This window comes from Manis javanica, chromosome 12, assembly GCF_040802235.1.
Source record: "Manis javanica isolate MJ-LG chromosome 12, MJ_LKY, whole genome shotgun sequence".
Lineage (NCBI taxonomy): Eukaryota > Metazoa > Chordata > Mammalia > Pholidota > Manidae > Manis > Manis javanica.
Window position 1 is genome coordinate 189,818 of NC_133167.1, and position 25,950 is coordinate 215,767.

At 56.2% G+C, this 25,950-nt stretch overlaps 1 protein-coding gene and 1 long non-coding RNA gene across 7 annotated transcripts; one reads left to right on the forward strand and one right to left on the reverse strand.

Annotated features, from left to right (window-relative positions):
• On the reverse strand, window positions 1-23,957 carry D2HGDH (D-2-hydroxyglutarate dehydrogenase). Of its 6 annotated transcripts, none has more exons than XM_073217782.1 (10): window positions 23,846-23,957; window positions 22,648-22,991; window positions 17,722-17,779; window positions 15,867-16,006; window positions 15,050-15,243; window positions 14,003-14,171; window positions 11,981-12,124; window positions 9,857-9,999; window positions 7,313-7,478; window positions 1-1,212 (listed from the first exon to the last, which is right to left on the reverse strand). In XM_073217782.1, exons 2-10 carry the CDS (start codon window positions 22,979-22,981, stop codon window positions 953-955), a joined length of 1,608 nt encoding a protein of 535 aa, XP_073073883.1. In that variant the 5' UTR covers window positions 22,982-22,991; window positions 23,846-23,957; the 3' UTR covers window positions 1-952. The 6 variants fall into 6 exon arrangements, with proteins under 6 accessions (XP_073073883.1, XP_073073882.1, XP_073073878.1 ...); XM_073217781.1 differs by having other exon boundaries at window positions 11,981-12,211; window positions 15,050-15,222; window positions 23,846-23,954; XM_073217777.1 differs by having other exon boundaries at window positions 11,981-12,211; window positions 23,846-23,954.
• On the forward strand, window positions 23,557-25,930 carry LOC108388602 (uncharacterized). Its single transcript, XR_012123349.1, has 3 exons — window positions 23,557-23,690; window positions 24,910-25,114; window positions 25,551-25,930. It is a non-coding gene; the product is annotated as an uncharacterized lncRNA (long non-coding RNA).
• Window positions 25,931-25,950: the final 20 nt, after the last annotated feature.

Sequence of the window (25,950 nt, forward strand, 5' to 3'; positions counted from 1 at the left end):
CCTTTTCTAGCAACAGAAGCAAGGAGATTGTTGTGATTAATTCCCATTTTTACTGGAAGCTGAAGACAGCCAGAAAGAGAAAATATGTCCAAGCCGCAGACTGTTTCCACAGAGCCCCAGCAGCCGCCCCAGGGGCGATCCGGGCCGACATCCCTGAAGCAGTGTGCGTACACCTGCCTGGACAGATCCCACACTTGTGCCCGTCAGGGATCCTCGCCCGACGCTGCTGGGCGCTGCAGAAGCAGAACCGGAAAGGCTGATCTCCGTGGAGACGACAGCAAACCCCCAAGTAGGACAGACAGCCCCCTGCCCCCAACAGCTGCCTTGCCAGCTGACGGCCGCCTAGAACACCAGGAAACAAACACATTCCAGGGTGCAAGGCACTCCTGTCATGCGGGCTCAATGTGACTGGCTGTCACTAATCACAGCCTTTGTAAAGTGCCTACTGACCCTGGCTCTGCTGGTCAGAACCCCAGGATGGATCCAGGCTGTTCACACGGTTGTCACCTCTGCCGGGGGGCACCCAGGGGCTTCACTTCGAGGGGTGTCCTCCCAGGGCTGCAGCCCACAAAGTGGGACCCAGGGCAACACAAGCAGAGCAGAATGTGCCTGATCTCCTTCTAGGAGGGCACTAGAGCTGGCTACCAGGGGACATCCCGGCTTGCAAAGGGATGGAGGGTGCCTGCCCAGAAGAAGAGTGGATGGGCAATGCCAGGCCCTGCTACCCACTCAGCCACCAGAACTGGCAGTGCAGCCAGGATGAATCCTGTCATGTGCCCCGGACTCCACAGGGCCTGCTCCTGGCTCCCACCCAGGTGGCAGGTCACTGTCTGCTGCCGGCTGTCAGATGTAGGCCCTTGGAGGCCGCACCAGCCTTACAGGCCCATCCCAACAGGCAAACCAAGACTAGACAAAGCCCTTCTGTGTTTCCTGCTGACCCTAACAGGCCCCATCAGGACTGAGCAGGCAGCGTCTTGTAGGGGTTCAGGATGCCCTTGGGGTCCAGCAGGGCCTTGAGCTGCTGCATGAGGTTCAGGGCCTCGGGTGGCTTGCTGTAGCCCAAGACGCCCCTTTTCTTGAAGCCCAGGCCGTGCTCGGCACTGATACTGCCCCGCTGTCCAGCTGTCCACTCGTACACATAGGGCTCCAGGGCGCCCAGCAGCGACGAGCTGAAGGCCTCTGCCGTCACGTTGAGGTGCAGGTTGCCATCCCCTGAAGGGATAGGGAGCCACAATCAGGCTGGGCCCCAGGCCCTGCCCATACCTGGGGGAGAGCTGGGTCCACCCCACCTCTGCCCTGCCAGGCCCCCAGCCCCTGGCCTGCGGTTACCATGGCCCTCTTCTGGGGGTTGCAGCTCAGCTCTCTTGGCTTAGCACACTTCTTCCCTAAGCCCTCCCACCCACCTGCCCTCCACCTGCACGCCCTCTGAGGCCACCCACTGGAGTGGCATCCCAACCTGTGGGGCCACACTGCCACAGGGCCTCCCAACCCCCAAGGCCACCTTCTCTGAGGCCACCCCTGGCATTCAGGACACCTTGCTGAGAGCCGCACAGCTCCAGTTCCCAGAACCGTCCTGAGGCACCCAGGCCTCGGCCCCAGGAATGGCCAGGCCCACCGCCCACATGCACGTCCTCTCTCAGGGGTCCCAAAGCGATGACGAGAGACAGAGATTAACCCAACAACATGGGGACTCGGGCCAGGGCTGTGAGAGCTGGCTGGCCTCTGCTGGAGGAGAGCCTGGGGTATGCCCAGCCCAGCAGGCTGAGCAGAGAAGAGGAATGCAGGCAGCGGGCTTGCCCCTGCTGGGGGGCAAGCTGTGCCCTAGGAGGCCTGTGTGCAGAGAGGCAGAGACCTGGGAGGTAAACAGTCAGGGGTCATTGGGCATGGCCAGCAGGCAAAGCTAGCAAGGAACCAGTGCAGACAACAGGGAAGAGGGCCCCTGGGACCAGACTCAGAGGTCAGAGGTCAAGAGCTAAGCAGATGGTGGATCAGGCCCAGTGAAGGTTACTGCCCACCCTTAAGGGCAGGGAGCCTCAGAGGCTAGCAGGAGGCTAGAACAAAGACAGCAAGCCCAGAGGCAGCACGGGGGCAAGGGGTGGCCTGAGGGTTGCTGACCCAGTGACCAAGGGACCTCTGACATTGTGACCTTGAACTTCTTACGCCTCCTCCCTCCAGGTCTGTGACATGTAGGGAGAGCGTGACAGGGACCCCCTCCCCAACAAAGCAACAAAGTGGTTCCGATTGATAAACTCAAGGCAAAGGCACTAAAAACACACCCAACAGGGACCTGCCTGGAATAGCTGGTTGTGGAAAGAGAAAGCACATCCCACTGACCAACCTGAACATACGAGGCCACCGGGCAGGCTTGCAGCCAGAATTCAGTGCCTTTGGGACGACCGGGGTAGTCCAAGAACTGAAGGTTAGTGGAGGGGGCCCAGGTCCCCACCCCTATTCCTAACCCCTGCACAAACAAATCACCTTTAACCCAGGCCTCAAGTAATTTCCTCAGATAAAAGCCCAAGATGAACGAGCTTCCAAAAGTTACACATATACAGGAAAAAAAAGCCACCATGAGCAAAAACCAGCAGAATCAGAACCACAAAGACTTCAGATCTCATAATTTCCATAAACAAAATATAAATTCACATGTTTAAGGAAATAAGAGAGAAAAAAACATAAAAGACTGACAAAGCAAATTGATTTTATCCAAATCAATCTTCTAGAAATTAAAAATGCAATCACTGAAATATAAAACTCAAGGAACAGGCTCAAGAGCATGCTCTGCAAAGACAGACTAATGATCTGGAAGATAAATCAACACCGTCCAGACACGGACAACAGGAAAGTGGTTAAGAGGCATGGAGACAACATGAGGTCTAAGCTCTAGAAGGAAGGAAGAGGAAATGGGGGAAAGACAGCAGTGGGGCAATTTCTCATGCTCTAGGCAGGACAGGCAGACACTCACCAAGACAGATCAGAGTGAGAGTAAAGAACCCCAAAGACAAAGTGTGGGGAGAGAGAGGGCAGGAGACAGCCAGAGAGGGAGAGAGCGACTTTAGGGGACTGGCTCACACAGCTGTGGGGCTGGCAAGCCCCAAAGCTCCAGGGCAGACCAGCAGGCTGCAGACCCAGGGACGTACTGACGTGGCAGCCTGAGTCCAGGCGCGCCAAGAGTCAGAACACCCTCTTCCTCAGGACCTCAGTCTTCTTGTCTTGAAGCCTTCGACTGACTGGATAAGGCCCACCACATTACGGAGGGTAATCTGCTTTACTCAAAGTCTGCTGATTTAAATATCAACCTCGACTTAAAAAATACTTTCACAGCAATATTTATTTTGGTATTTGGCCAAACATCTGGGCAGCACAGCCTGGCCAAGCTGACACATAAAGCTAATCATCACACATTTTTTAGGAGGTGCAGAATGATACTGATTAGCTTCAAACTCTGATGAGACTGCATGCTATAATCCTAGGCCTACCACTGAAAGGATGTATGTGTATAACTCCCAAATTCACAAATGAAAAGCTTTAATGAGAATTAAATAACAACCAGAAGAAGGTAAATAAAAATTTAGTGAAAAAGAACTAGAGAGGAAATGAGGGGCAAACAGAAGGCCCAAAGTAGGATGAAATAAATAAAGTAACTGAGTAATGACAGCATGTGTGAGTGACAGGCAGCAGGACGTGCCACCCGAAAGAAGGCCACTTTGGCCAAAGGATTATTTTGAGCAGACGGTAACTGAGAAGAATCAGACACCAGGAAAGCTCTCTGCCCTCTCCCTATTCACCTAAAATCAGGACATAAATGTGTAAAGGTGTCCGTCCCCCACCACTGTCTACCAGGAAGCACAGAAATAATCCCAGGAGAGCTCTAGCCTTCGAGGAGCCTGGACACACGCCAGAGGAAGCTCCCTAAGAAGCCCATCATCAGTGGTCTCCCCGTGCGTTTATTTACCTTCCCACAGTTTGCCCCTGGAAGCTCAAAGCCCTCTTCCTTTGTGACTTCTATAAAGATACACTGTTCTTCGTCAAGATGCTCTAGAAACCCAAGCCCTAACCCCCTTGGAGCCACTTGTCACTGGGCCTCCTTTGTGTGTGCATGATGCACAGGCTAGTGAAGTTGTCTGTTCTTTTCTTATTAATTTGTCTTTTGTTGGTCTAATTTACAGGGCCCCAGGTATAGAACCTAAGAGGGTTGAAAGACAATGATTGGCAAAGTATGCTGTCTATAAGACATACGTCTGAATCATAAGGACAGAAAACAGTGGAAAGTAACAGGACAAAAAAACCACATGTCAGGCAAATACTAAATACAAGAAAGCTGGTATTACTATATGATATCAAGCAAAGTAGGCTTCGAGGCAAAAGCAATTCTAGAGATAAAGAGTCAGTCCATCACAATAAAGATTCAATTGGCCATAATGAAACCACAGTTCTAATCTCCTGTCTTCAAAACTGACAGAACTACAAGGTGAAAGAGATTAGTGTATTGTCACAGTAGGGAATTTCTGACACATAGATCAGTCGCTGAGCGACCCAGCAGGATGTGGAAGACTGAACACAAAATGTGCATATTTATCTGTTAGATCTGTACAGACACCAGCTCCACCAGCTGTCAAGAACACCTTCTTTCCAAATACTCACTAAGCAGTTACGGAAACGGACCATATGCCGGGCCACTGACCCAGTTTCACCAAACTGCTATGATCAAGACCAAGCTTTCTAGCGACAATGTGATTAACAACAAACCAAAAATTTTAAGAATAGCTAGAAAACTTCCATATGTGCGGAAATTTAAAAACACATTTCTGCCTTACCCATGAGTCAAAGAAAAAATGACAACAGAAATTAGTCCCGAGCCATAAGCGACTGAAGGGAGGGCTCCTGGCCACACCGGGGCACCTCACAGATCAAACTGAGTCTGACAAGGTGACAACACAAACTTCAATGACAACAACCTGTGAGACCATCAGAGCAGCTCTGAGAGGGAAAGCCCAACACCCACGTTAGGAAGCAAGAAAGGCAAAAGTCAGAACATCGAAGATTTCATTTCCAAGGTTAGAAAATGCAACCAAATACACCTGAAAGGGGAGAGGAGAGGGAAAGAAATAACAGAAGAAACAGCAGAAAAGAGTGAATAGAAAATAAAATACAATAGAAAGGATCAGCAAAGCCAGACGCTGAATCTTTGAAGAGATTGTAAAGTTGATAAACCCCAGAACAATGTGAGCAAGAGAAAAAAAAACAAATCAGGAATGAAGCAGGGCCCACTCACAACCGCTGGACACAACACAAATTAGGCAGAAGGTCATAAACACCTTGATGCCAATATATTTGAAATTTTAGAAGAAATGGACAAATTCTAGGGAAAAAAAATTACCAAAACAATTCAGAAGAAAAGAAAAGTTCACTTAGTCCACTAGCTATTAAAGAAACTGGTCTGTAGTTGAACTACACCCCAAAAACCCATAAAAATCCTCAGGCCCAGGTATCTTCATTGGCAAATTCTACCAGACGCTGGAGGAGGGAGTGGCAACAGCCAAGGCACTTCCAGAGGCAGCAGGAGGGAGCCCACCTCCTGACTTTGATGTCAGCGAGAGAGGAACCTTACAGGACAGTGTCACCCACGACATCTGAGAAAATCCCACACAGAACACAAATAAATGGGTCAAACAAGAAAGAGTGAAAAGTACTGTGGCCAGTAATACAACCACGGGGTCTCACGGCCTTGCCCCGCACATGCAGAAAAAGCATTCAACCAATTCAGCGTTCACCCTGGACTTTTAAAAGTGAACACCCTCACCCCACCTCTGGCCATGATGGCTTCTTCATCCCTGGCAGGGGCTGGAGTCAGTGCCCCACAAAGGGAAGGCTTCCAGCCCCGGGTCCTGTGTTTTGAGTCCCCGGCTGGGGGCCCTGACACCCACGCCCATCTCTGGGTGAAGATGCACACCTGTACCCTCACTCCACTCCTGTTCGGGCACCCCACCTTCCAGACCCTGCACTCAGATGCTCGGCAGCACTCCTAACCTCCAGCACCATGTCCTAACCAGACTGCTCATGAACTTCCCCCCGAAGTGCCAGGGTTTCCGGGCCCTGGCCTTGGCCACCAACATTCTTGTAAAGGCTGTTTGAGGAGACATACTTACGTTTGATGAAGTCACAGTGACCCATCTCCCCCTCTGTGATATAGACTTCTGTGCCCTGTTGCAGAAACCCTTCCCACCAAAAGGTCATGCACACATTCTCCCAAAAAGCTTGAGGGCGCCCCCCACAGGGAGGCCTCAGGTCCAGGGGGAGACAAACTGGTCTGGTGTGGGCGAGTGGCCTTTCTCCTTGGGCTGACAGTTGCCCTGAGTCACTGACAGTTCTGAAAAGCACATCTTTCCCTCTGGGCATGCGGCTGGCCCCTCTGCCACCAGCTGCCAGCTGCCCCAAGTCAGAGCCCCTGGGATGCCTGCACACCTCTCTGCTCACCCCCTTCACTTTGGGGGTGCTGCTTGCAATGCTGACTCCTTTTTTTTTTTAAACAATGAAGGTTACCACTTGTTTTACATCAGTACCCCAGATGTACCACTTACTCATCTGGGCAACACTGGGTGAGCCCTTTTCTCTGTGCATGTTTGCAGATGTGTAAATGGGAAAGCAATGCACCCAAGGACAAACAGGCGGAGACAAGCTCAGGTGTTGGGCTACGGCCACCTGGGTGAGTGGCTGCACTTCGGGTGTTCCGAGTGACCACGAAAGGGGGCCCCTTCACAGATAATATTAGCTTGCCCTCTTTCAAACCTCCCCTCATCCCACAAGGTGGCACCTGAGTCCCATTGTGCAGACAGGCAGATGGAGGCTCCAGGCGAGTAACCCCCATGCCACAGGGCCAGGTGGGAAGGCAGAAGCCAGGCTCTACCTACCCACCTCACATGCCTCCCCTGTAAATGGGGTTTTCAGATGCCCTCTTCCAAAGGCTGCCAAGAATGGACAGAAAGGGCAGGTTTCCTTTCTGTGAATTAATAACATAAAACCCGATTTTTCTGAACTTGGATTTATAATCCTTCCACCTGAAGAAGTGGGGGGCGGCTGTGGGCAGTGGGGCTCTAGGACCAGACCGAGCTCAACCTCTTGGATGCCCCCCAACCCCAGAGGGGCTCCTAGACACCCATGTGCTCAGCCACCACAACTCTTCCTAAATAAACAAAAGAGTCGTGAAGATGATTAGGACTCCCTCAGCTGGCAGGCCTTTCATCAAAGGGGACTGCACCGCCGGCGCACAGACGCCAGTGCAATGAAGCCCCACGTCCTGCATGCCACTCACCCAGGTGGCCGTAGCCCACCACGTGCTTGGCCTGTGGGCCGAGGCGGGTGCGTAGCTCAGTCACGAGGTCGTAGAGCCTCTCCACCGGCAGGGAGATGTCGTACTTGTACACGTAGCCGTCACGGCTCAGGGCCTCGCTGATCCTCTCCCTCAGGGCCCACAGCATCTACGATTAAAATCAGGCCACCAGCTTTCCAGGCAGGGCAACAAGACAGTGGTTCCTCTGTGCGTGTTCCTTGAGCCCTCGTGGCCTCCCCAGGGCTACAGAAACATGCTGCATCACGTCAGGTGTGGGACTTTGACCCGAGAGTCAGTATTGGACAAGGTTCCAGGAGGTGGCCGCAGGCTGGCCCCAGGACACCCCAAGTGGCGAGACGCTCAGAGCACATTGTGCCACTCCCGGGGATGAGGGTGGGGCTGCAGGGGGTCCAGGACAGGTCTGGACAGGAAAGGTGTAGCAGGGGATGAGGGGCTGTGAGAGGGGCTCACGGGGTGCAGGGCTGCAGCAGGGAGTGAGGCAGAGCGGGATAAAGGTGGGGCCCAGGAGAGGGACTCCTCACCAGCAATGCTGCCTTCCAGACAAACCCACCTGTGGCTGTCTGGCTTGGTTAACTTGTCACTGTGGACATTTGGAGTCCTCAGGACAGTTGAAAACCCTGCCATGAGCACCACCATATGGGTCAGGCTGCTGTCCCACCTGCCCCCACCCTCCACGTGACCCCACCATTTCAGGAACATCACCCTGTAACTTCTGTGATCCTTATTTCTAACGTACCCATAGTGCCGTGCACCCCAGAAGCAGTCACTCCTCCCTGCCCGTGCTCAGCTCCCATCACATCAGTTTATAGCCCCAGGGTCACTCTGTGTACCCCCACACTCCACACCCACCCATCGGCAGCTCCTACGGGCCCGACCTCCCACCCCAGAGCCAGCGTTGTCCCACACAGCCAGCCGGACTGCCAGCCCCCGAGCTCCGCAGGCTCCTGTCCCACCCCTCACACCCTGCCTCTGCCCTGCCTTTGCCTGCTACCCCCACTCTTTCCAGTCCCACCGTCTCCAGAATGTTCCAGAACACGAGGCACAAGCCCCTCGGGCCTGGGTGTTCCTGCACATCCTCGAGGCTTGCTCCTACCTCCATCCTGGGTTCAAATGCCCCTTCAGGGATGGTCTCTGGCTCCCCTACCCATCTGGGCACCACCACCTTCCCCCAGGATGTTCCTAATACCCTTGCCCACCTGGGAGGGAAGCTGGCCCATCCGTCCTGCCCACCAGGCTGGGTCTCTGGGCTCCCATGTTTGAGAACACTGCTGTGGAGCCAGACTGGACAGGGACCTGCTGGGCACACATGCCAGGAGCGCTGGCCTACCACGGAGGTGGGAGGTGTGCCACCCTGAGGCATATGGCCTCCAAGACTTGCTCTGGCTGATGAGCTTTGGGCACAACTGTCTGCTGGCTCCAAGCAGACACCTGGGGCCACACTGATGTTCCCACCAGCTCCTGCTCTTCCAGCCAAGGGACCAGGGCTGCTGCCTAGGCCCGGGTCCCCGAATTAGAGACACACGGGCAGAGCAATGCGCCAACATGTACCAGGGTGGGTATGCCAGGAGGGAGCAGGGAGGCTGTTCTTACACAGTATGTTTGCACGAGGGAAACAGTTATGCCAGAGAACACTAACCAGGTCCTAAGAGCCGGTGACACACACTGCTCCCCACTGTGCGTCTACTGTGCACCCCTGGTGGGATGCTCAGGACACCCAGAGGACATCCAGGAGACGTGGCAAAGGACATGCAAGGGACACTTAGGGGACACGCCAGAGGACACCCTGGGGACACTGCAAGGGATGGCCCAGCCCAGTTACGCTCAAGTGGTGAAATCCCAATAGTGAGACACAAGGGAGCAGCTGAGACAGAAAAGCGGTGAAACCCCAGTCACCACGACAGGAAGTGAGTGCGGGTCTGAACTGACTGGAGAGGAGTGGCTCCACGCTGCCTGCCCGCCCACTGCCCTGCCGCGCTGCCACAGAGGCCTCACTCTGTCCCTGCTGACCCCCTACTACACAAAAACTGGTGTAAAGAAACGTGTTCCGCAACAGCAGAGGAGAAAGTCAGTGAGGCCGACTGAGAGCCAACCAACGTCCACTCGCACTGGCCCCGGCACCCCCGGCCCCGTCCCCGCAGCACCCCAGTCGCCGGCACCGCCCACACGCCGCCGCACCACCAAGCGGCCCCGCCCCCCGCAGACCCACCCCCCCAATCCAGCCCCGCCTCCGGCTGTCCCCCTGCCCCCTGCTGGCCACTCTCCACACTGCAGCCCAGGAACCACAGTGGGAAATTGGGGGATGACAGTTCCCACTGCCCCGTGATGGTGACACGGCTCCAATGCCCCAGGACGACCCCTAGTCATTCCCTGGAGGCCTCAGGTTCACCCTCCCACCATACTGGCCCTTCTCTCTGTCTGTTTATAAACACAGCTGACAACCATTGAGCCCGAGTATGTGTCTCTGGTTGGGCAGACAGCCTGTGCTGCCGTCAGGGGCACACGCACCTTGACTTTGCTATGGTCGGTGGCCACCGTCCCGTCGGTCACCAGCCCGCAGCCCAGCACCCGCTCCAGGAAGCTGCTCAGCTTCTCGGCATCATGTGCCACTCCAGAGCCTGAGGTCTCGATGAGGACGTAGAAGGGACTTTCTGGAAGGGGCAGAAAGGGTGAGCAGCAGCGGAGAGCGTGCAGTGCTGTGGGACAGTGTGAGGCCCCACCGGGCAGAGTGACCCAGTCTGGACGCAGGGCTTTGGGTGCCCCAGGCCTCCCTGATGGTGCCCGGAAGGAGCAAGACCGCAGGAGCGGCAACACTGGTGATACGCCACAGCATCAGGGGCAAAGGCACACACTTTAAGGCATTAAGTAACACATTACTTAAAATTTTAAGCTTTTTTTTTTTTTGAGGCTACTGTTAATTTTTTTCACATTTACTGAAAACTCACTGAGTGGCACTTTCTTTTAGGACTAAAGTTTTTTCATGAAAAATATCACAAGTTTATCCTACTACAAAGTGAATGTGTCAGATACTGGCATTTTTCTATGCTGAAATGGAAATTCTGCTTCTAAATTTCCCATAGGTCACTCAGGACACTGGAGTTTTTAAATATTTCTCTTCTTCCCATTAAAAAAGTAAAATATGCTTACAAGAAAATACTAGGAAAACAAAGAAAAACAGAAATGAAATTTTAAAATCTTCCAGCTCACCAAATACAGCTACTCATATTTCAACACAGTCCCTTCCTTTCTCACACACTGCCAAGATCACAGAGCTGTGAACCTGCGGGCAGTGGTGCCACCACCCTGTGCCCTCAACATGACGTCAAGGGCAGCTTTCCATATGTGACGCCCAATGGCCACACAATGCTCTACCCAGGGACCCTCCCTCCAAGGACCCTCTGCCCTCCCAGGGGCCTTCCACCTACCCAGGGACCCTCCATGCACTCGGGGGTTCACCGTTCCCCCAGGGGCCCTCTGTCCCCACATGGATGCCCCCATCCACCCTGGGACCCTCCATCCACCCAGAGGTTTTCATTGTTCCCCCAGGGACCCTCCATCCAAGGACCTTCTGTCCTACCAGGAACACCCCCCCCATCCACTCAGGGGCCCCTCTGACCCTACAGGGACCTTCCACCCACCCAGGGACCCTCTGTCTTTCCCATGATTGTATCACATCTTCTTTCTTTACCAGCAGACACGTAGGGTGCTTCCTGCCTTATTATGCTGAAAACAGCACCTTACAAATAGTTGAGAGCATAAAGACCTTCCCATGCTTATGACTGTTATAGAATGAACTGTCTCCCCCAAAATTCCCGTGGTGAAACCCAAAGCCCACCTCCCACCCCCAACTGTAGCTGTACTGGGAGATGGGTCCCCGGGGGAGGTGATAGGTTAAGTGAGGTCGTAAGGGCGGCCCTGATCCTGCAGGGCCGGTGCCTTTGTAGCAGGAAGACACCAGAAAGCTCTCTCCCTACACCACAGAAAGGCTCCATGTGGACGCAGAGAGAAAGCAGCCGTCTGCATGCCAGGAAGCAGGCCCTCACTGGGACCCACCCTGACGTCACCCTGGTTTGGGACTTCCAGCCCCCAGAACTGTGAGAAATATATTTCTTTGGTTTAAGCCCCTAGGCTGTGGTGTTCTGGAGGGTGGCCTAGGCTGAGGTAGCCATAATTTCTCCAGGGAAGATCTTGGAAGTGAGGATGCCACGGCCCACAGCCCAGTGCTTTTAACTTCTGGGTCCATGACGCCAAACAGCTTTCCAAAACATCATATCAGTTCAGACAAGGAGTGACTGAAATAACTGGGTGTGTTGGACTTATTTGCTCATTCAGAAAGGGCTGGCTGAGAATGTCTTAGGTCCGGAGACAGAGCATTTCTGAGTGCATTCTGCTTGTTTCAAAGACCCCAGAGCCAGGGTGCAACCAACAGCATTTGACTGAGTCAACTTTTAAATTTATGTTTAAAACACTGTGAGAGTTCCACGTTGTCCAATTATGGCAACACCAGAACTATGGAGATACCAATCGCCCCGCCACCTCCTACCTCGTGGACCATGGCTGACAGCCTGACCCATCCCACCAGTCCAAGGGCGTAAAAAGGGTGGTGAGGGCCACCCAGCAGGGGTGCAGTACCTTGCACGGGGCTGGTAAGGCGCAGGTGGTGCCCAACCAGCTGCATGCACTCCGCGTCCATGAACTCATATGCTGACAGGATCTCGCCCAGCATCCCCTTGCAGGTGCTGAAGGTCTGCAGAACCTCGGGAAAGCCAGGGCAACCTGCAAGGGCACATGGCCTCAGGCACACGCAGGATGGGGCAAGCAGCGACCTGGTCAGGCCTGACCGGAGCCTCACCCCAGACCCACCTGAGGACGGAGCAGAAAACGTGTGCACACAGTGTGCAGGGGGCTGTGGGAAATGAGGGGAGACCCAACTGTGAGGTGTGCACATGGGGCCAGACACAGGGTAGCCTTGAGAAACAGCTGTGCTGCATCCCTCCCAGTCATCAGCCTCAGGTTCCCATGGGTCCTTAATATTTCACTCAAGACACACAGTTCACCAAGCACCCAGAAAGGCCTCTGCGGCCCCCAGGGCTGGAGCGACCACCGGGCATCCAGTGGCAGGATGGGACTGACTGCCCCGCTGGCAGACGGGAGGGCCAGGGACCCTGTGAGGGAAGTGGGGCAAGCACACGGCCTTTCAGGGCCAAGCCAGGAGACACTGAGAGGTCATGTGGGTGTCAGGGAAGGGTGCTCTGGAGGAAAGATCCAGAGAGCACAATCTGGAGGCACACGCCTCCTCTGCATGTCCACAGAACATGTGGAGGCACCACGGCTGGAACACAGATTGGGCACGCACAGCAGGTCTGGCAGCATCTGAACCGTGGCAGAAGAACTGTCCAGATGCAACAGGGAGTAAAAAGTGTACACGTAAGAGGTGAGGATACATGGAGGACAGGAAGGAAGGCTCTGCCACATGTTTAATCACAACCCTCAAAGGAGAGGGGACATGGCAATATTGGAAGAGGTGATGGCCAAGAACCTCTAGAATAGTAAGATGCCAAGCCACAGGCCAGGAAGTCCCAGGGACCCCAGAGGGAAGAACATGTGCATGCATGCACAGCACACCGAGGATCATAAAAGACCAAAGATAAAGAGAAAATCCTTAAAGTGACCTAAGAGAAAAAGAGACAGAACCCCTCACAGCAGCAGCAGTCCGAGCGAGCACCACCAACTTCCCCACCAGCACGGGGGCCACGACACAGTGTGGTGGCATTTCCAGTCGGAGCCAGAGCCAGTGCTGACCTGTGCTGCATACCTAGTGAGAATATGTTGCAAGAATGGGAGTGAAATGAAGACATTTCAGGCAAACTAGAAGTGAGAATTCATCACCAGCAGGCGTTCACTACAGGAAACAAGGGCGGGTGTATTTCCAAGGAGCATGATCCCAAATGAAGCTTGGATGCAAGAGGCGATGGAGAGCAGGCAAAGGTGTGTCATGGAATGACTGTAACAGGACTGCAAGGGCAGGGGAGAAACAGGAGCACGAGGACTCGGGAGCCAGGAGGGCAGAGGCAGGCAAGGTGCCCGCAGCCAGGCCCTCTGTGGTCAAGGCACAGGTACACCTGGCCAGCTGCAAGATGCTGATCTGCGTAACTTCTGGACTGGCAGAGGAGATAAGGGGATGCCCACTAAGTGGATGACAGGGGGACAGCAGACCTGAGCCCCTTTCAAAGTCTGCCTAGCGGAGCAGAGCCCACGCAGTGGGAGGGTTCTGTTGGCCCGGACTTGCTGAGGGGGCCACAGGGAGGGAGGATCCCTGCAGGCGTGCACTGACTGCAACAGCTGAACTGGGCAGCGTCCTCAGGCCTTCCCTCAGAACTTTACAGTCCGGGCCAGCGAACAGCAAAACAGGGGGAAGAGACAAAAGCCCAGCTCTGTTACAGACTGAAGCATGGCCTGCCAGGTGGCGGGAAAGGCTTCATCCCAGACCTCACTCTGTGAACACCAGGGCCAGGTCCCAGATTCCTCTGGAGACAGAGAAGCTGGGAGGAATGGGAACAGCCGTTCCGTGAGGCCCCTTCCATCCCTCCCTCCTACCCACGGCAGGCAGCCAGAAGAACCAGTTCTGAGCAGCCCCCTGAATGGCCTGCCTACCAAGGAAGGCCACATTCACAGCCCTGGGCCTGGGTGGGCACAAGATGGACACGGCAGTAATGACCCCCAGGGTGCCCTCCGACCCGATGAAGAGCTGCTTCAGGTCGTAGCCTGTGTTGTCCTTCCGCAGGGAGGTCAGGCAGTCCAGGACAGTACCGTCGGCGAGCACCTAGCCAGGAGCGAAGGAAGCGTTTACAGTTCCACACCAATGTTCCCCACCAGCCACCACACTTGGGACGGGCCCAGCCCTGGCCACCCTGAGAAAGCTGAGCCAGAAGCCACTGTTACAGCTCATGAGTATGACAAGCGACTTCAGTAAAAGTAATCTACAGCCACAGAAAACAGGCTATCGGACCTTTGTGATTTAATAGATGGAAGTCCAGCGCATGGTTTTGTGTTTGCCCCATCCTTGAGTAAATAGGACAGAAGGCTCCCTGCTTTAGAAAACCATGGGGCATGCTAAGTGGGGCCAGTGAGGTTCAGGAAGAAGGACCTAAAGGATCTGGAGGAGCAGTGAGCACTGGCGGGGCCTCGGCCAGCAGGACTCCCCTGCTCTGTGCACAGGGCTACTCTGGAAGCCCTCACCCCCGGGGCATGTTGCTGCGTCATGGGAATCTGCTCATGGTGAAGGGTCCATGGTGCTCCAGCGTGGACCGAGAGGGCAGTGGATGCACCATTAGTCTCCCAGGAAGCCAGAGAGTGGCCCCCAAGGCAGATGGGGTGAGCTGAGGCTGGGGCTGTATGACGGGAACAAAGACCCCTAATTGGGGACTCAGCCCCCACACACTGAAGGGGCCTCATGCACCCACCACCACCTGGGGCACAAGAGGGCAGCCCATGGTGGGTGATCCACCTCGCAAGTGTCCACTCCTCACATGAGAGGAACGAGACTAAGGAGACCTTCCCGGGGGCACGTGAGGCAGACAGCTGAGACCGTGTGAGCAAAGCACACACCACTGGGACAAGGCTAGGAGAGCAGAGCCGCCAGAGACCGCAGCAGGGACGAGCAAGCCAGGCCAGGAAGCAGGGCCAGCACCCCCTGCTCACCACTTCCAGGCCCAGGACGGTCCCTCGAAGCGAGCCATACCGCAGAAACCGCAGGCCGCCTGCATTGGTGGCTACGTTCCCCCCGATGTGGCAGCTGCCCTTCGCTCCCAGGTCCAGGGGCATGATGAAGTCCCTGTCCTCCACATACCGGCTCAGCTCCTCCAGGATGCAGCCTGCCTGGCAAACCAGAATCCCTGCCGAGCAAGCGGAGCAGCACGGTGCCGGCTCAGCAACACGAGGGCTCGCCATGGGCCCGCAGGTGCAGACCGCCCAAAGGAGAGCCCGATTCAGAACCGAGCTGAGGGCAGGGGTGTGGACCCCTCCCACTTCCTAAGAGCTATTTTTATGATTTACTGTGAAAAAGAAGAAAACCCAGTAAGGGAAAAATAGAAAAGAAAAACCTTACACACACACTTGGAGGAGGGAGCAGAAACCAGGATTGCTAGGAGGCAGTGGCCCTCGGCTGGAAGATTCTGCCCCAGGACACCCACATTTCCAGGTGTGGGGTGCTGCTCAACACCCCACAGTGCCCAGGTGCCCCCACCCCAGAGACAGTGACGTCATGGGTCCACGGAGCGGGAAGCCCACTTTATTTGCACCTCCAGCTGTATGCCTCACTGACAGGGACAGAAAAGGACAGAAAAGTCATAGGGGGAAGGGGCCACAGTGGCAGCCCACCCCTTCACCTAAGTGCCCCCCAGAGCAGAAATGCCCACAGGGCCATGCACAAGGCTGTGGCTGCTGGGCCGTCTGCGCTTTGCAGACCTGGGCCCAGACCAGTGCTGACCAGACGTGCAGACAGACAGTGCAGGCTCACCAGACACGCTGTGGAAGCCGATGACCTGGTTCATGAGCGCGGTGGACAAGATGATCTCATCAAAGACCGGCACGCTGCCCCCAACCATGCCTGTGTTGCCGCCCTGTGGGTTCACGGCCAGGTTCCTCCCATGACAGTATCTGGGTCGAGCACAGGAGGGGCATCAGGGCCCAGCGCCGGCCACTGTCCTGTCCCTGCAGGACACATTCCAGGCCCTGAGCCCCTATGCCCCTTCCCTTCCCACCGTCTCTTGCCTTGGCCTTGATGGGGTGTGCTGCCTCAGCCCCACGCGTGTCGGGGGTCTGAGGAGGCCATGTCTGTCGTGAGGCTGACGGCTTCCTGGGCTGGAGGTCTAAGGCCGCCCCCAAGCACAGGAAGCCCTTGAGGCTCGGCCCTCCCTGCTCACCTAAAGGAGCAGAGCTCCAGGCAGGCGTGCATCCCCCATCTCCGCTGCGTCCCCTCCCTTGCCCACAGCCCCTCAGACACAGGTCAGTGATCATTCGCACCTCATTCCTAACCAGGCTCCAACTTTGCAAAGACCCTGTCCTCGGGCCTTGAGGGCAGGAATTTGGGGGCAGTCTGTCACGCATCACACAAGCCCACCCTTTGTGAGGCAAGCCTCCAGGACCCCACATGGGTGCCCCAAGGTCACCTGCCAAGGCTAATCTGAAGCATTCCTGATACTAATGCAAGACTGGATGCCACCTTCACGCAGCCCCGGACACTTTGGGGGCTGGCAAATTGACCTCCATGCAGCACTTGGCAAATTGTAGAGTATCTGTGGGGTGGAATCTCATGCATTAAAATTGGCAGGAAGAAATGGCACACACTGCCCAGGGGCACCATGCTCAGTGAAGTAAGACAGTCACAGAAAGAGGATTGCCATGGAACTTCACTTATATGTAGAATCCAAATAAGACAGACAAAACAGAAACAGATTCCTAGACACAGGAAACAAACTGATCATCCCAGAGTCTGGAGGGGTTGGGGGGATGGGCACAGCAGGGTGAGCAGGTCAGGAGGCACAAACTCCCGGTCAGAAAGTAGGTAGGTCATGGGATGGAAGTGCTTCGGTGGGGGAACAGAGCCAATGACACTGCAGTGACCATGAAGTGACGGATGGCAGCTACACTTACTGTGGGGTCACACCAGCAAAAATATGGAATTGCTAGGATGGACACCGGAAGCTAATAGGACATTGTATGTCAATACACTTCAGTAAAAAAAATGGGTGTAGACCATGTAAGAACTTGTTCGTTATGCTTCAGAAGATTGGAGACTGACGAGAATTAGGCTTGAGATGGATTAATGATTGTACATTGAGCGTTGACCCCCCTATACTGAATTTTATTGTTGTTAACAACCATTTGATCAATAAATATGAGAGATGCCCTCTCAAAAAAAAAAAAAAAAAAGAAAAAGAAAAAAAATGGGTGTAGAAAACAATGCACACCAAGAAATGAGCATGGATATTGGAAATGGAAAAAAGACAGACTACAATGTTGTAGGTACAACGTGGCAATATGTAAAACATGCACACACATGCACACAGAAAAGATAGAGAACAACCCCAAATGGCTCAGTGGTGACCTTTGGGTTAACTATTGGTTGCTTTTGCATTTTTTTCTTTATGGTTTTCTATGTTTTACAATTTTTCTCCAATAAGCATAATAGTTTATTGACATAAAAAAAATCAAAGAACGCTTTTTTCAAGAAAAGGTCTATTTCCTTCCTTGACATGTGCAGATCTGCAGCCTCGGGCAGAGCTCGAGGAGCCGCAGTCTGCCCTGGCCCCACCTCCACCCCAGGCCCCCGGCCCAGCCACTCTGCATGGACCCTTCCTCGGGGTCCTCACCTGAGGATGTGAGACACCTCCTCCGCCGTCCGTGGCCTCAGCAGCACCTGGCTGCAGCCTGTGCAGGGAAAGAGCCTGTCACACGACGCAGGTAAGGCGGGTGGGGGGGGGGGGCGGGCAGCTGCACAGGAGAAGAAAGCCCTTCAATCCACACGACCAAGATGCACACTTCAGGGACACAAGCAGGGCGGCAAACGCAGCCACTCCCATCCTGGAGGGAGGTGATGGGCCAGCTGGTGCGTGGTCTGTGGCATGAGCAGTGCCAGGATCCACATCCCACCCCAGAAATAATGATGTTGATTTCTTTAAACCCACCTACAGGCCTCCGTTTATTAGTCGTTTCTATGTAGGGAGGAGTGTTCTTTTCTCGCATGTGAACCTATTTGGCTATTTAATCATGTCAGCGTGGTCTCCTGCCATGATTTATTTGATTCCCAGGTGCGGCCAGCAGGGCCTCCCCCGCCCATAATCCAGTTGGACTCTGCTCCTAACCACTGCCTCCTCAAGACAATCTATTTTCTCTCTACCCTTCTGATTTTCTTGGCAGTATCTCAGCTGGGTGAGAGGACGCTGCAGAAAAGCAGACGGGACACTAAGTGGGCGTCCTTCCAACATCACTTGCTTGTTAAGGAGCTTGGCCATCAGGTGGCAGTTTCTTATTCTCTTGATTCTGAAAGCTATTTCTTATTTGCTTTTCATCAAATGAACTACACATGCCCTGGGGCTGGATGCCCTGGGGCTGGCTGCCCTGAGTCTAGGCCGTGGGGCAGCATCAGACACCGGGTCACAGTTCCTGCAGCCGCACCCACTCACCGCAGGGCTTCTCAACAATATCCTGGTGTCAGGCCCTGTCGAAGGCACAGAGATGGAAAACAGACACAACCTCCCGCTCTCGTGAAGTCTATCTTCTAGCGGGGGAAAGGATAAGAAAATGAGAGGGTCGTCCAAACAGTCCAACGTATTAACAACCAGAGCCCAAAAGAACAGAGCACAGAGGGGAAAATGGTCAGAGATGACACAGGGAGCCTGCCGGGACTGAAAGAAAGACATGTCCACATGGTAAAGGCGGGGGCTGCCCATTCCAGTGGTTGGGCATGGGCAGAACAGGGCCAGGGCACCCAAGGCCACTGCCAGTGGCCTCTCCCCTCTGAGGGCTGTCCCACGGGGGTACTGCCAAGCGCCTGCCAGCGGCACCCTCTGATTCCTGTGACAGCCAAAGAGTGTGACCCACTGCCCCATATTCCCATGTGCTCATCCCAGAGGAGCCACTCCACTAGGGACCAGCTGCTTCTCCAGGGTTCTGAGCCTTCCCCAACCTCCTCAGTTCATGGCCCTTCCGCCTGCCAGCCCTGCCAGGGCAGCTCCTCCTCACGGAGCTGGAGGGGCAGAAAGTCCCTTCCTTGCCCACAGCCTCCTCCAGGTGCCAGACTGGGACCGAGGTCACCACAGCCAGCACTGCCGCCTGTCCCCCTGAGGCTTCAGGATTCACCTCTGCTGCGTCGGCATACCTCAGCAGCAGGCCAGATCCCCCTGTGGTACAGTTTTATGGAGACACAGCCATGCACTGTGGCTGCTTCCACACGACCACGGCAGAGGTGGGAGCAGTGGCAGAGACGTGGGGCCGGCAGGCCTGAGATCTTCATTGTCTGGCCCCCTGCGGAAGTTGCTAACCCCCAGCAGGAGAGCCCTGCAATCCAAGACAAGCCCTGCCCCTTCCCTCCCAACGGCTTGTTGGCCACCCGGCCGGCTTCAGTCTGAGGATGTAAGAACCCAGCCCTGGGACTCTAAACACCTGCAAAACGCCCTCTGCCCCAGCCCAGGTCCTCTTGGCCCACCCACCCGGCCCAGAGCCAGCAGCCCCTCAGGCTTGCTGGCCTTCCATCCACCTGCCAACCCAGACCAGCTCCCCACCAGGCTCTGCACACTCATCTGGGCCACCCACCTGCTTCTGTCTCTCCTGTGGGGCCTGTGGCCCTGGCCCTTGCCTCTGGGTCTCCATGCCCCCTTCCTCAAGGACGGAGCTCCAGTCCCATCACCACCATGCTACCCACGGGTCCCTCTACCAGACCATGACCATCGCGGTCCGAACCTGCCACAGGTTAACTCTCATCCAAAAACTAAAAACAAAAGAAAGAAAGGCCTTCTCCTGGCCACTGTCCCCACAAAGCCCTGCCCCCCTCGACCCAGCACCTCCACCAGAGGCTGCTCAAGGGCACTTCTCACCTCCCAGGCCCTGGGAACCCCAAACCCTCCACAGAGCCCCAACAGGGCCCACACAACCCAGCACAGCCTGTCCCTGCAGCTGCACCCACCCCATCTTGGTCCCCCCAGCTGGCCCCTGCTGCCTGCCACAGAGCACAGTGGCCACCAGCCTCCTGGGGACACTGGCACTGCCCACCCTGCACTCCAGCTGACCTTGCTCCATAGTCTGCCACACCCCCCCGGAGCATCCCTCTGACATGTCCAGACCCAAACTCCTGTTGCACCAACAGAACCGCTTTTCCTGTTATCCCACTCAGCCTAGTTCCTACAGCGGTTCAGGCCACATGACCCTACACCCTGCCCCTCCTGCCCTCACACCCTCAAACGTCCTCAACAAATTGTGGGCTCTTCCTTCCAAACACACTCGGAACCGACCACATCTCACCTGACTGCCCTCGCAGGCTGTGCTCTCCTCCCAGCCCCACCACTGGGCCATGAAAGCCTCTCCCCCACAAGGTGGTCAGAGTCACACCATGGCTGCTGTCCACCCACTCAGAGAAAAAGCCAGGACTACAGGCCGTCAATGCCTCAATGGCTCAGCCCTTTTACTCTCTGACCTCTTCCGAGCACTGAGATCTCACAGCTCCTCAAACACATCAAGCCTGGGCCTGCTCAGAGGCTTTGTGCTGGCTGTTCCTGCTACAGGAATGCCCTTCAAGAGGGCTTCGCTGCTCTCGCAGCAAACAGTCTGAGCTGGGCGAGTCCCCTTGACACTTGTGCTGAGCATCAGGTGAGCCCCCTGTCCACCTCTCACTTGGCACAGACACACAGTGAGGTAGGTGCTCCCGGAAGGCTGTGGGCTTCACCCAAGAGCCAGGGGTCTAATTTCTGAAGGAGAAAATGTTTAGTAGTAGTTTCTATTACAAATAAAGTCTCAATTTTTAGGAAAAATTATAAGTTGGTAATCATCTTTTACTAGCTTAAATTTTCTATATGACCCAAAGATGACAATTTTAATTGATCAGAAGCATAAATATGCTCTCTCCCCGAAGCAAAGCCAATGAAGGGGTATTTCAACAAAAATTTGACGAGCGCCTCAACACCCACTGTGTAGACCCATGGTAATCAGATAAGGAAGCCCCAGCTCAGGCCTCCGGAGCTCAGGGAGGCGGCGGTGGCGGCGGTGGGAGGGGCCCCCCTGGGAGGGGCCCCCCCTCAAGCCTGCAGTATGGAGCTGTGGCCCCACAGGGACACCCTGCCCACAGTGAGGCTCCCCAGGAGGAGCGCTGGGCAGATGAGTACCTCCAGGGGACCTGCCCAGGTGGGGGTGCAGGTGGTCCCCACTCCTCATGGCCTCCCCCACTCTGGCAGCCCAGGGAGCCAGCGAACCTGAGCATCGAGCACCAAGCAGGCTGGGTTCTTACCTCTGAGGTGGCTTGTGGAGTGGGAACTGAGACCCGTCTGCCCAGGGCCACCCAGGCAGCAGAGCCCAGACAGCACTTGGACCCAGGTTAGGAGCGTGCGCCAGGCATCACCGTCTCCTGGCTCCAGGAGCACCCTGTGCTGGGTGGTGGGCTCTCAACAGGCAGCGCCCCCCAGGGGTCCTTACCTAGTTAAAGCTTCTTCCATCAGGGAAAGAACCGCCTGTAAGACCTGAGCCTGCACCCCAGTTCCACCTGCTCAGGATTCCATGGCATTGCTATACACACACTGTGGCTGGGACCCATGCAGAGTCCCCCCACCCATAGCGCCCCTGTCCCCACTGCCCTCCCATGGCCCCTTGTGCTGCCCATGTGTCCTGCCACTGTAGGCTTAAGCACATCACCCTGTTGTAAACTGCTTGTCTTCTAGCTCTCCTTGATATTACAGCAGGAACATAGTATTGGTTTTGGTGACGGACCAGGTAAGCTATGTCATCTCAGAAACCGCTTTAGGAGAGAACACAGGGCATTACCAAACCTGTTATCAAAGGGCGTGCTGGGTCTAGGAGGTAGGGGCAGACATGGGCTGATGGGAACAGGGTGCAGTAGAAGGAGAATGGGGCAAGGGGCAGCCAGCCCTCGCACTGCAGCCCTGCATCTAGGTAGCGACAGTGAGAAGAATGGGCCCCCTAAAAGATACGTCCACATCCTACCCCTTAGAACCTGTGAATGCAACCTTACTTTGTTAAAGGGTCTTTACAGATGTAATAAGTTAAGGATCTTGAAATGAGATCATCCTGGGTTTGGATGGGCCCTAAATCCAGTGACAGGTGTCCTTACAAGGAGAGGCAGATATGAGACACAGGCACACAGGGCAGAGGCCGCACAACAATGCAGGTGGAGACTGCAGGGATGCCATCACAAGCCCAGGGAACAGGGCGCCACCAGGAGCTGGAGGAGGCAGGAAGGATCCCCACAAATCTCTGGAGGGAGCAGGGCCCTGCCCACACCTCCTTGATGTCAGACTCCTGGGGATCTGGGAGAGCAAACACGCTGTGCTGAGCCCGGGGCCTGTAGTTCTTCCATCAGGCCCCCAACCTTGCAGCTGAGCTGCTCAGAAAGCTGTGGTGATGGGCACACAGGGCACCATGTTATCTGGTACCCGCAGACTTCCCACACCACCACCAAGCTTCTATCCCTTTGGTTCTCACAGCGCTCAAGGAGCCTCACCCTTCTCTCCCCACAGCGGGTAGGGAGCTCTGCCCACCCTCCTGCCTGTGAGGCCCAGGCACGCCCTACTTACCGCGCACAGTTCTCAGCCAGTCCACGTTGGCCGCCTCTAGCTCCGCTGGGTCTGTGACGACCCTGCCAGGGACGATGCGTTCAAAGGCGGCCAGATCTTGCTCAGACACCACGGAGAAGGGCAGACGCTTCACAGAGTAGCGCTCACAGGTCAGCATCACCTCCGGGGTCCCCAGGGAAGTGGAGGGGCCGCCTGTGCAGGCCAAGGTGCTGTCTGGCCCGGGGGTCCTGGACGCCCCCGCCCATGTCCTTTGCTGCACCGATGCTCCCCGAGTGCAGGCCACCTGCCACCGGAAGAGCCACACGGGCGACCTGAGCACCAGACGGGGCACCATTGCTCCTTCCCTAGAAAGCAAGGGTCGGGACCTGTGGCTCTGGAATGAACGCAGCAAGGCCCCAGCCAGGTAAGGTCGAGACGACAGCAGCTCCCCGGGACACGAGGTTGGGGCGCCCTGGAGCGGCGGGCAGCGGGGAAAGGGACACGAGGCCTGGAGGCGCCCATGCCGCTACCCGGTGCGACCCGGCAGGAGTCGCCTCCTGGGACTGAGCTGCGCCTTCAATGAGTGACATGCAACAACCGCGTCTCCCTGCAGCTGGCCTTCAGTACAAAGCTAGGACTTATGGGGTCTCAAGAAAGTCGCGCGGCGTATCCTTGAAAGGATTAAAGCGATAGGTTTAGTTTTATGTGTCTGTTACCCCAAGTGACAAGCGTGCGCAAAGAAAAGCGGGGGAGGGAAGCATCTCTGGCTGCCCACCAGGAGGAGGCGGATTTCTAACACAAAGCACGGAAGTCCCAGGGGCAGGGGCAGGGGGCAGAGGACAGAGGACGGACGGCGGGCTCCCGGGCCCTGCGCCCTCGGAAACGAGCGAGCCCGGAGGAGCGAGCACGCCACAACCGAGTCCCTCGTCGCAGGGCGGGCAGGCGAGCTTGGCCAGGACCCATACCCCACGGAGGTCGTGCCACCCGGGCACCGAGGCTCGTCGCCCCAGGGGTCGGGCGCGCGGAAAGCCGCGAGTCACGGGACGGCCCGCATGCCAGACAGGGTGAGCCTCCGCCCGGCGCCCGTGCACAGAGTCCCGCGCCGCGCCGCGCACTTGCGCCCGCGTCCCCGGCCCACAGTCGCGACCCCGGCGGCCGCGCGCACTCGCGTCCGCGTCCCCGGCCCACAGCCGCGACCCCGGCGGCCGCACGCACTCACGTCCGCGTCCCCGGCCCTCCTCCCAGACCTGGCCCGGGCTGCGCCAGTGGGCGGGGCAGTGGAACCGAGTCTGCGTGCTGGCACCCTCCGGCCCCGCCCCCGCCCTGCAGGCCCCGCCTCCTGTCCCACAGGAGGCTGGGGAATGTGGTTCGATCCACGGTCCACAGCGGCTGCAGTGGCCTTGACCCATGTCCGGCACACCCTCCCGCCTCTTTCCCCGGCGCCGGCCCCACCGAGGTCCACCCCGACTGGCCTCAGAAGTTAACTGTACTGCTGCGGGCCCCAGGCTCCCGAGGTGATTCTTTGGCTCCCTCCAGGGGTCTCTGCTTCTGCCCGGGAACTCTGGCTCCCAGAACCCCTGGTGCCCCAGCCCTACTCTGGTCAAAAGGCACACACCCCTGCAAGTCAGGTATGCATTGCGAGAAGCAGTTAGCCTCCAGCCCCTCCAGCCCCTCCAGGTCCCCACCTGCCCCGTGTTAGGCTACCACAGCTCAGCTGGAGCGTGCCCTTCACTCTGCTGTGTGGGGCCGGAGAGGCTCTGCCAGCATGGAGCATGGAGGTAGGACAAAGCGGTGGAGGAAGGCAACTTCTGGCCCGATGGATATGCCCGTGCTGTCATCCCAGAAATGGCCCTCACTCCAGGAACCCTGGTGCCAGTCCCCAGCCTCATCCTATTCGTTCTGGAACATTGGCAGCCTCTAGCCTCTCCCAGCAGAAAGTCTTGGGTCCCAGGTCCATGGGGCACCCCTTCCCTGAGCTCCTGAGGCACCAGGGCCACCAGCTCCCCTGGTGGCCACACCTCAACCCCACAGGTTGGGTAAAATCCTTTACCCATCAGCCATGCAGCTCCTCAGAGATCTGAAGGCCCTCTCCACACTGACTTTCCCCACAACACCCCCACACACAGCCTTGCAGACTTGGGAGGGGTAACTGCCTCCTGCAATTCTGTTACCTCAGCACTCAGCCCTCCAGTACTCTAAATTAAGAAACTAAGGTGGATGCGACTTTCCTGATTTGGTCCCTGGCACTTGGCCGAGGGCTCATCTCCCACACTCTGGCTCCAGCTGTCCTACAGGAGACCCTGCAGTGCCCTCCAGCTCATCCAATTCCACGTGTCATCAGTGACACAGACAGGAGGGGCATCCTATGGAACCTAAGGTTACAGAGATCTCAGGACCGGCTGGGGGAAAGCAAGCGCTCTGGGACAAGACACTGCAGGCGTGGTTGGCGTCCCAGCTTCTGGTGATCCTTGCAAGCTGCCCTTGCCAGGTCAGTAACTGCACACTGCGTGCCAAGTGTGCTGATTTGCTCTGGGCCACATCTGGAACAGCCCCACCTTCTTCACAGGCAGGTGAAGGGGGTGTGCCAAGCGCATCACCACCGGATGCATTTTGCCTGTGGATTGCTATCCGACACCCCCACTCGGCCCTTCCTATCATAATGGCCCTCGCTCCACAGGGCAGTTGGTGTGGGAATTCTGCCAGTTGTCAAGTCTATTTCAATGATACTTTGGCACTGGGAACATAACCACAGAGGGGTCTGTGGACCCCCTTGGATGAATGTCACTGATCACCTGATCACCAGAGGCCCTCACTCTTAGTAGCAGACCAGTGGCATTGTGGGCCTCTGGGAATTAATAACAATTCAGAATCACTGAAGATTAACACCCCCACCCCAAAACAAGACCAGTGTTTCTTTTTCCCAGGCCATCACCCCAACAAATGGCTGCGAAGACCCTGGAGTGCTGGGGGGAAGTGCACGCAGGGGCAGCCTCACAGCCCCCTCTCCAGGGTCTCAGTCTCCCTCCAGCAGGACTCTGGTGCTGAGAGCTGGCTTTCCCCTGGAGAACAGGTGAGGCTGTGCCTCCCCACTGCGTCGGCCGAGCCAGGCTTCTGGGCCCTGACTGTCAACACTGCAAGGAGACGTCCTACGAACACCTTAGTTCCCAAAGGGGCCTTGACACCAACGGAGACCTAAGGTGAACCTGTTTCAGATAAAGTACCTTATGCCTCTATAAAGCGGCCCGCAGCGTCTTTGTCTACACACACATCCTCCTCGTGAGCCTGGAGACAGCCTCTGAGCCCATGACATAGCTGAGGCCTAGA

Bases quoted from the DNA above. Each gene is read 5' to 3' on its own strand.
- D2HGDH (XM_073217777.1), bottom strand. From the start codon at position 22,981: ATGGTGCCCCGTCTGGTGCTCAGGTCGCCCGTGTGGCTCTTCCGGTGG. The intron at 16,007-17,721 runs GTGAGGACCCCG...TGCTCGACCCAG, and splicing joins GAGGTGTCTCACATCCTCAG to ATACTGTCATGGGAGGAACC. The intron at 14,172-15,049 runs GTGAGCAGGGGG...GCTCCTGGCTAG, and splicing joins CCGTCCTGGGCCTGGAAGTG to GTGCTCGCCGACGGTACTGT.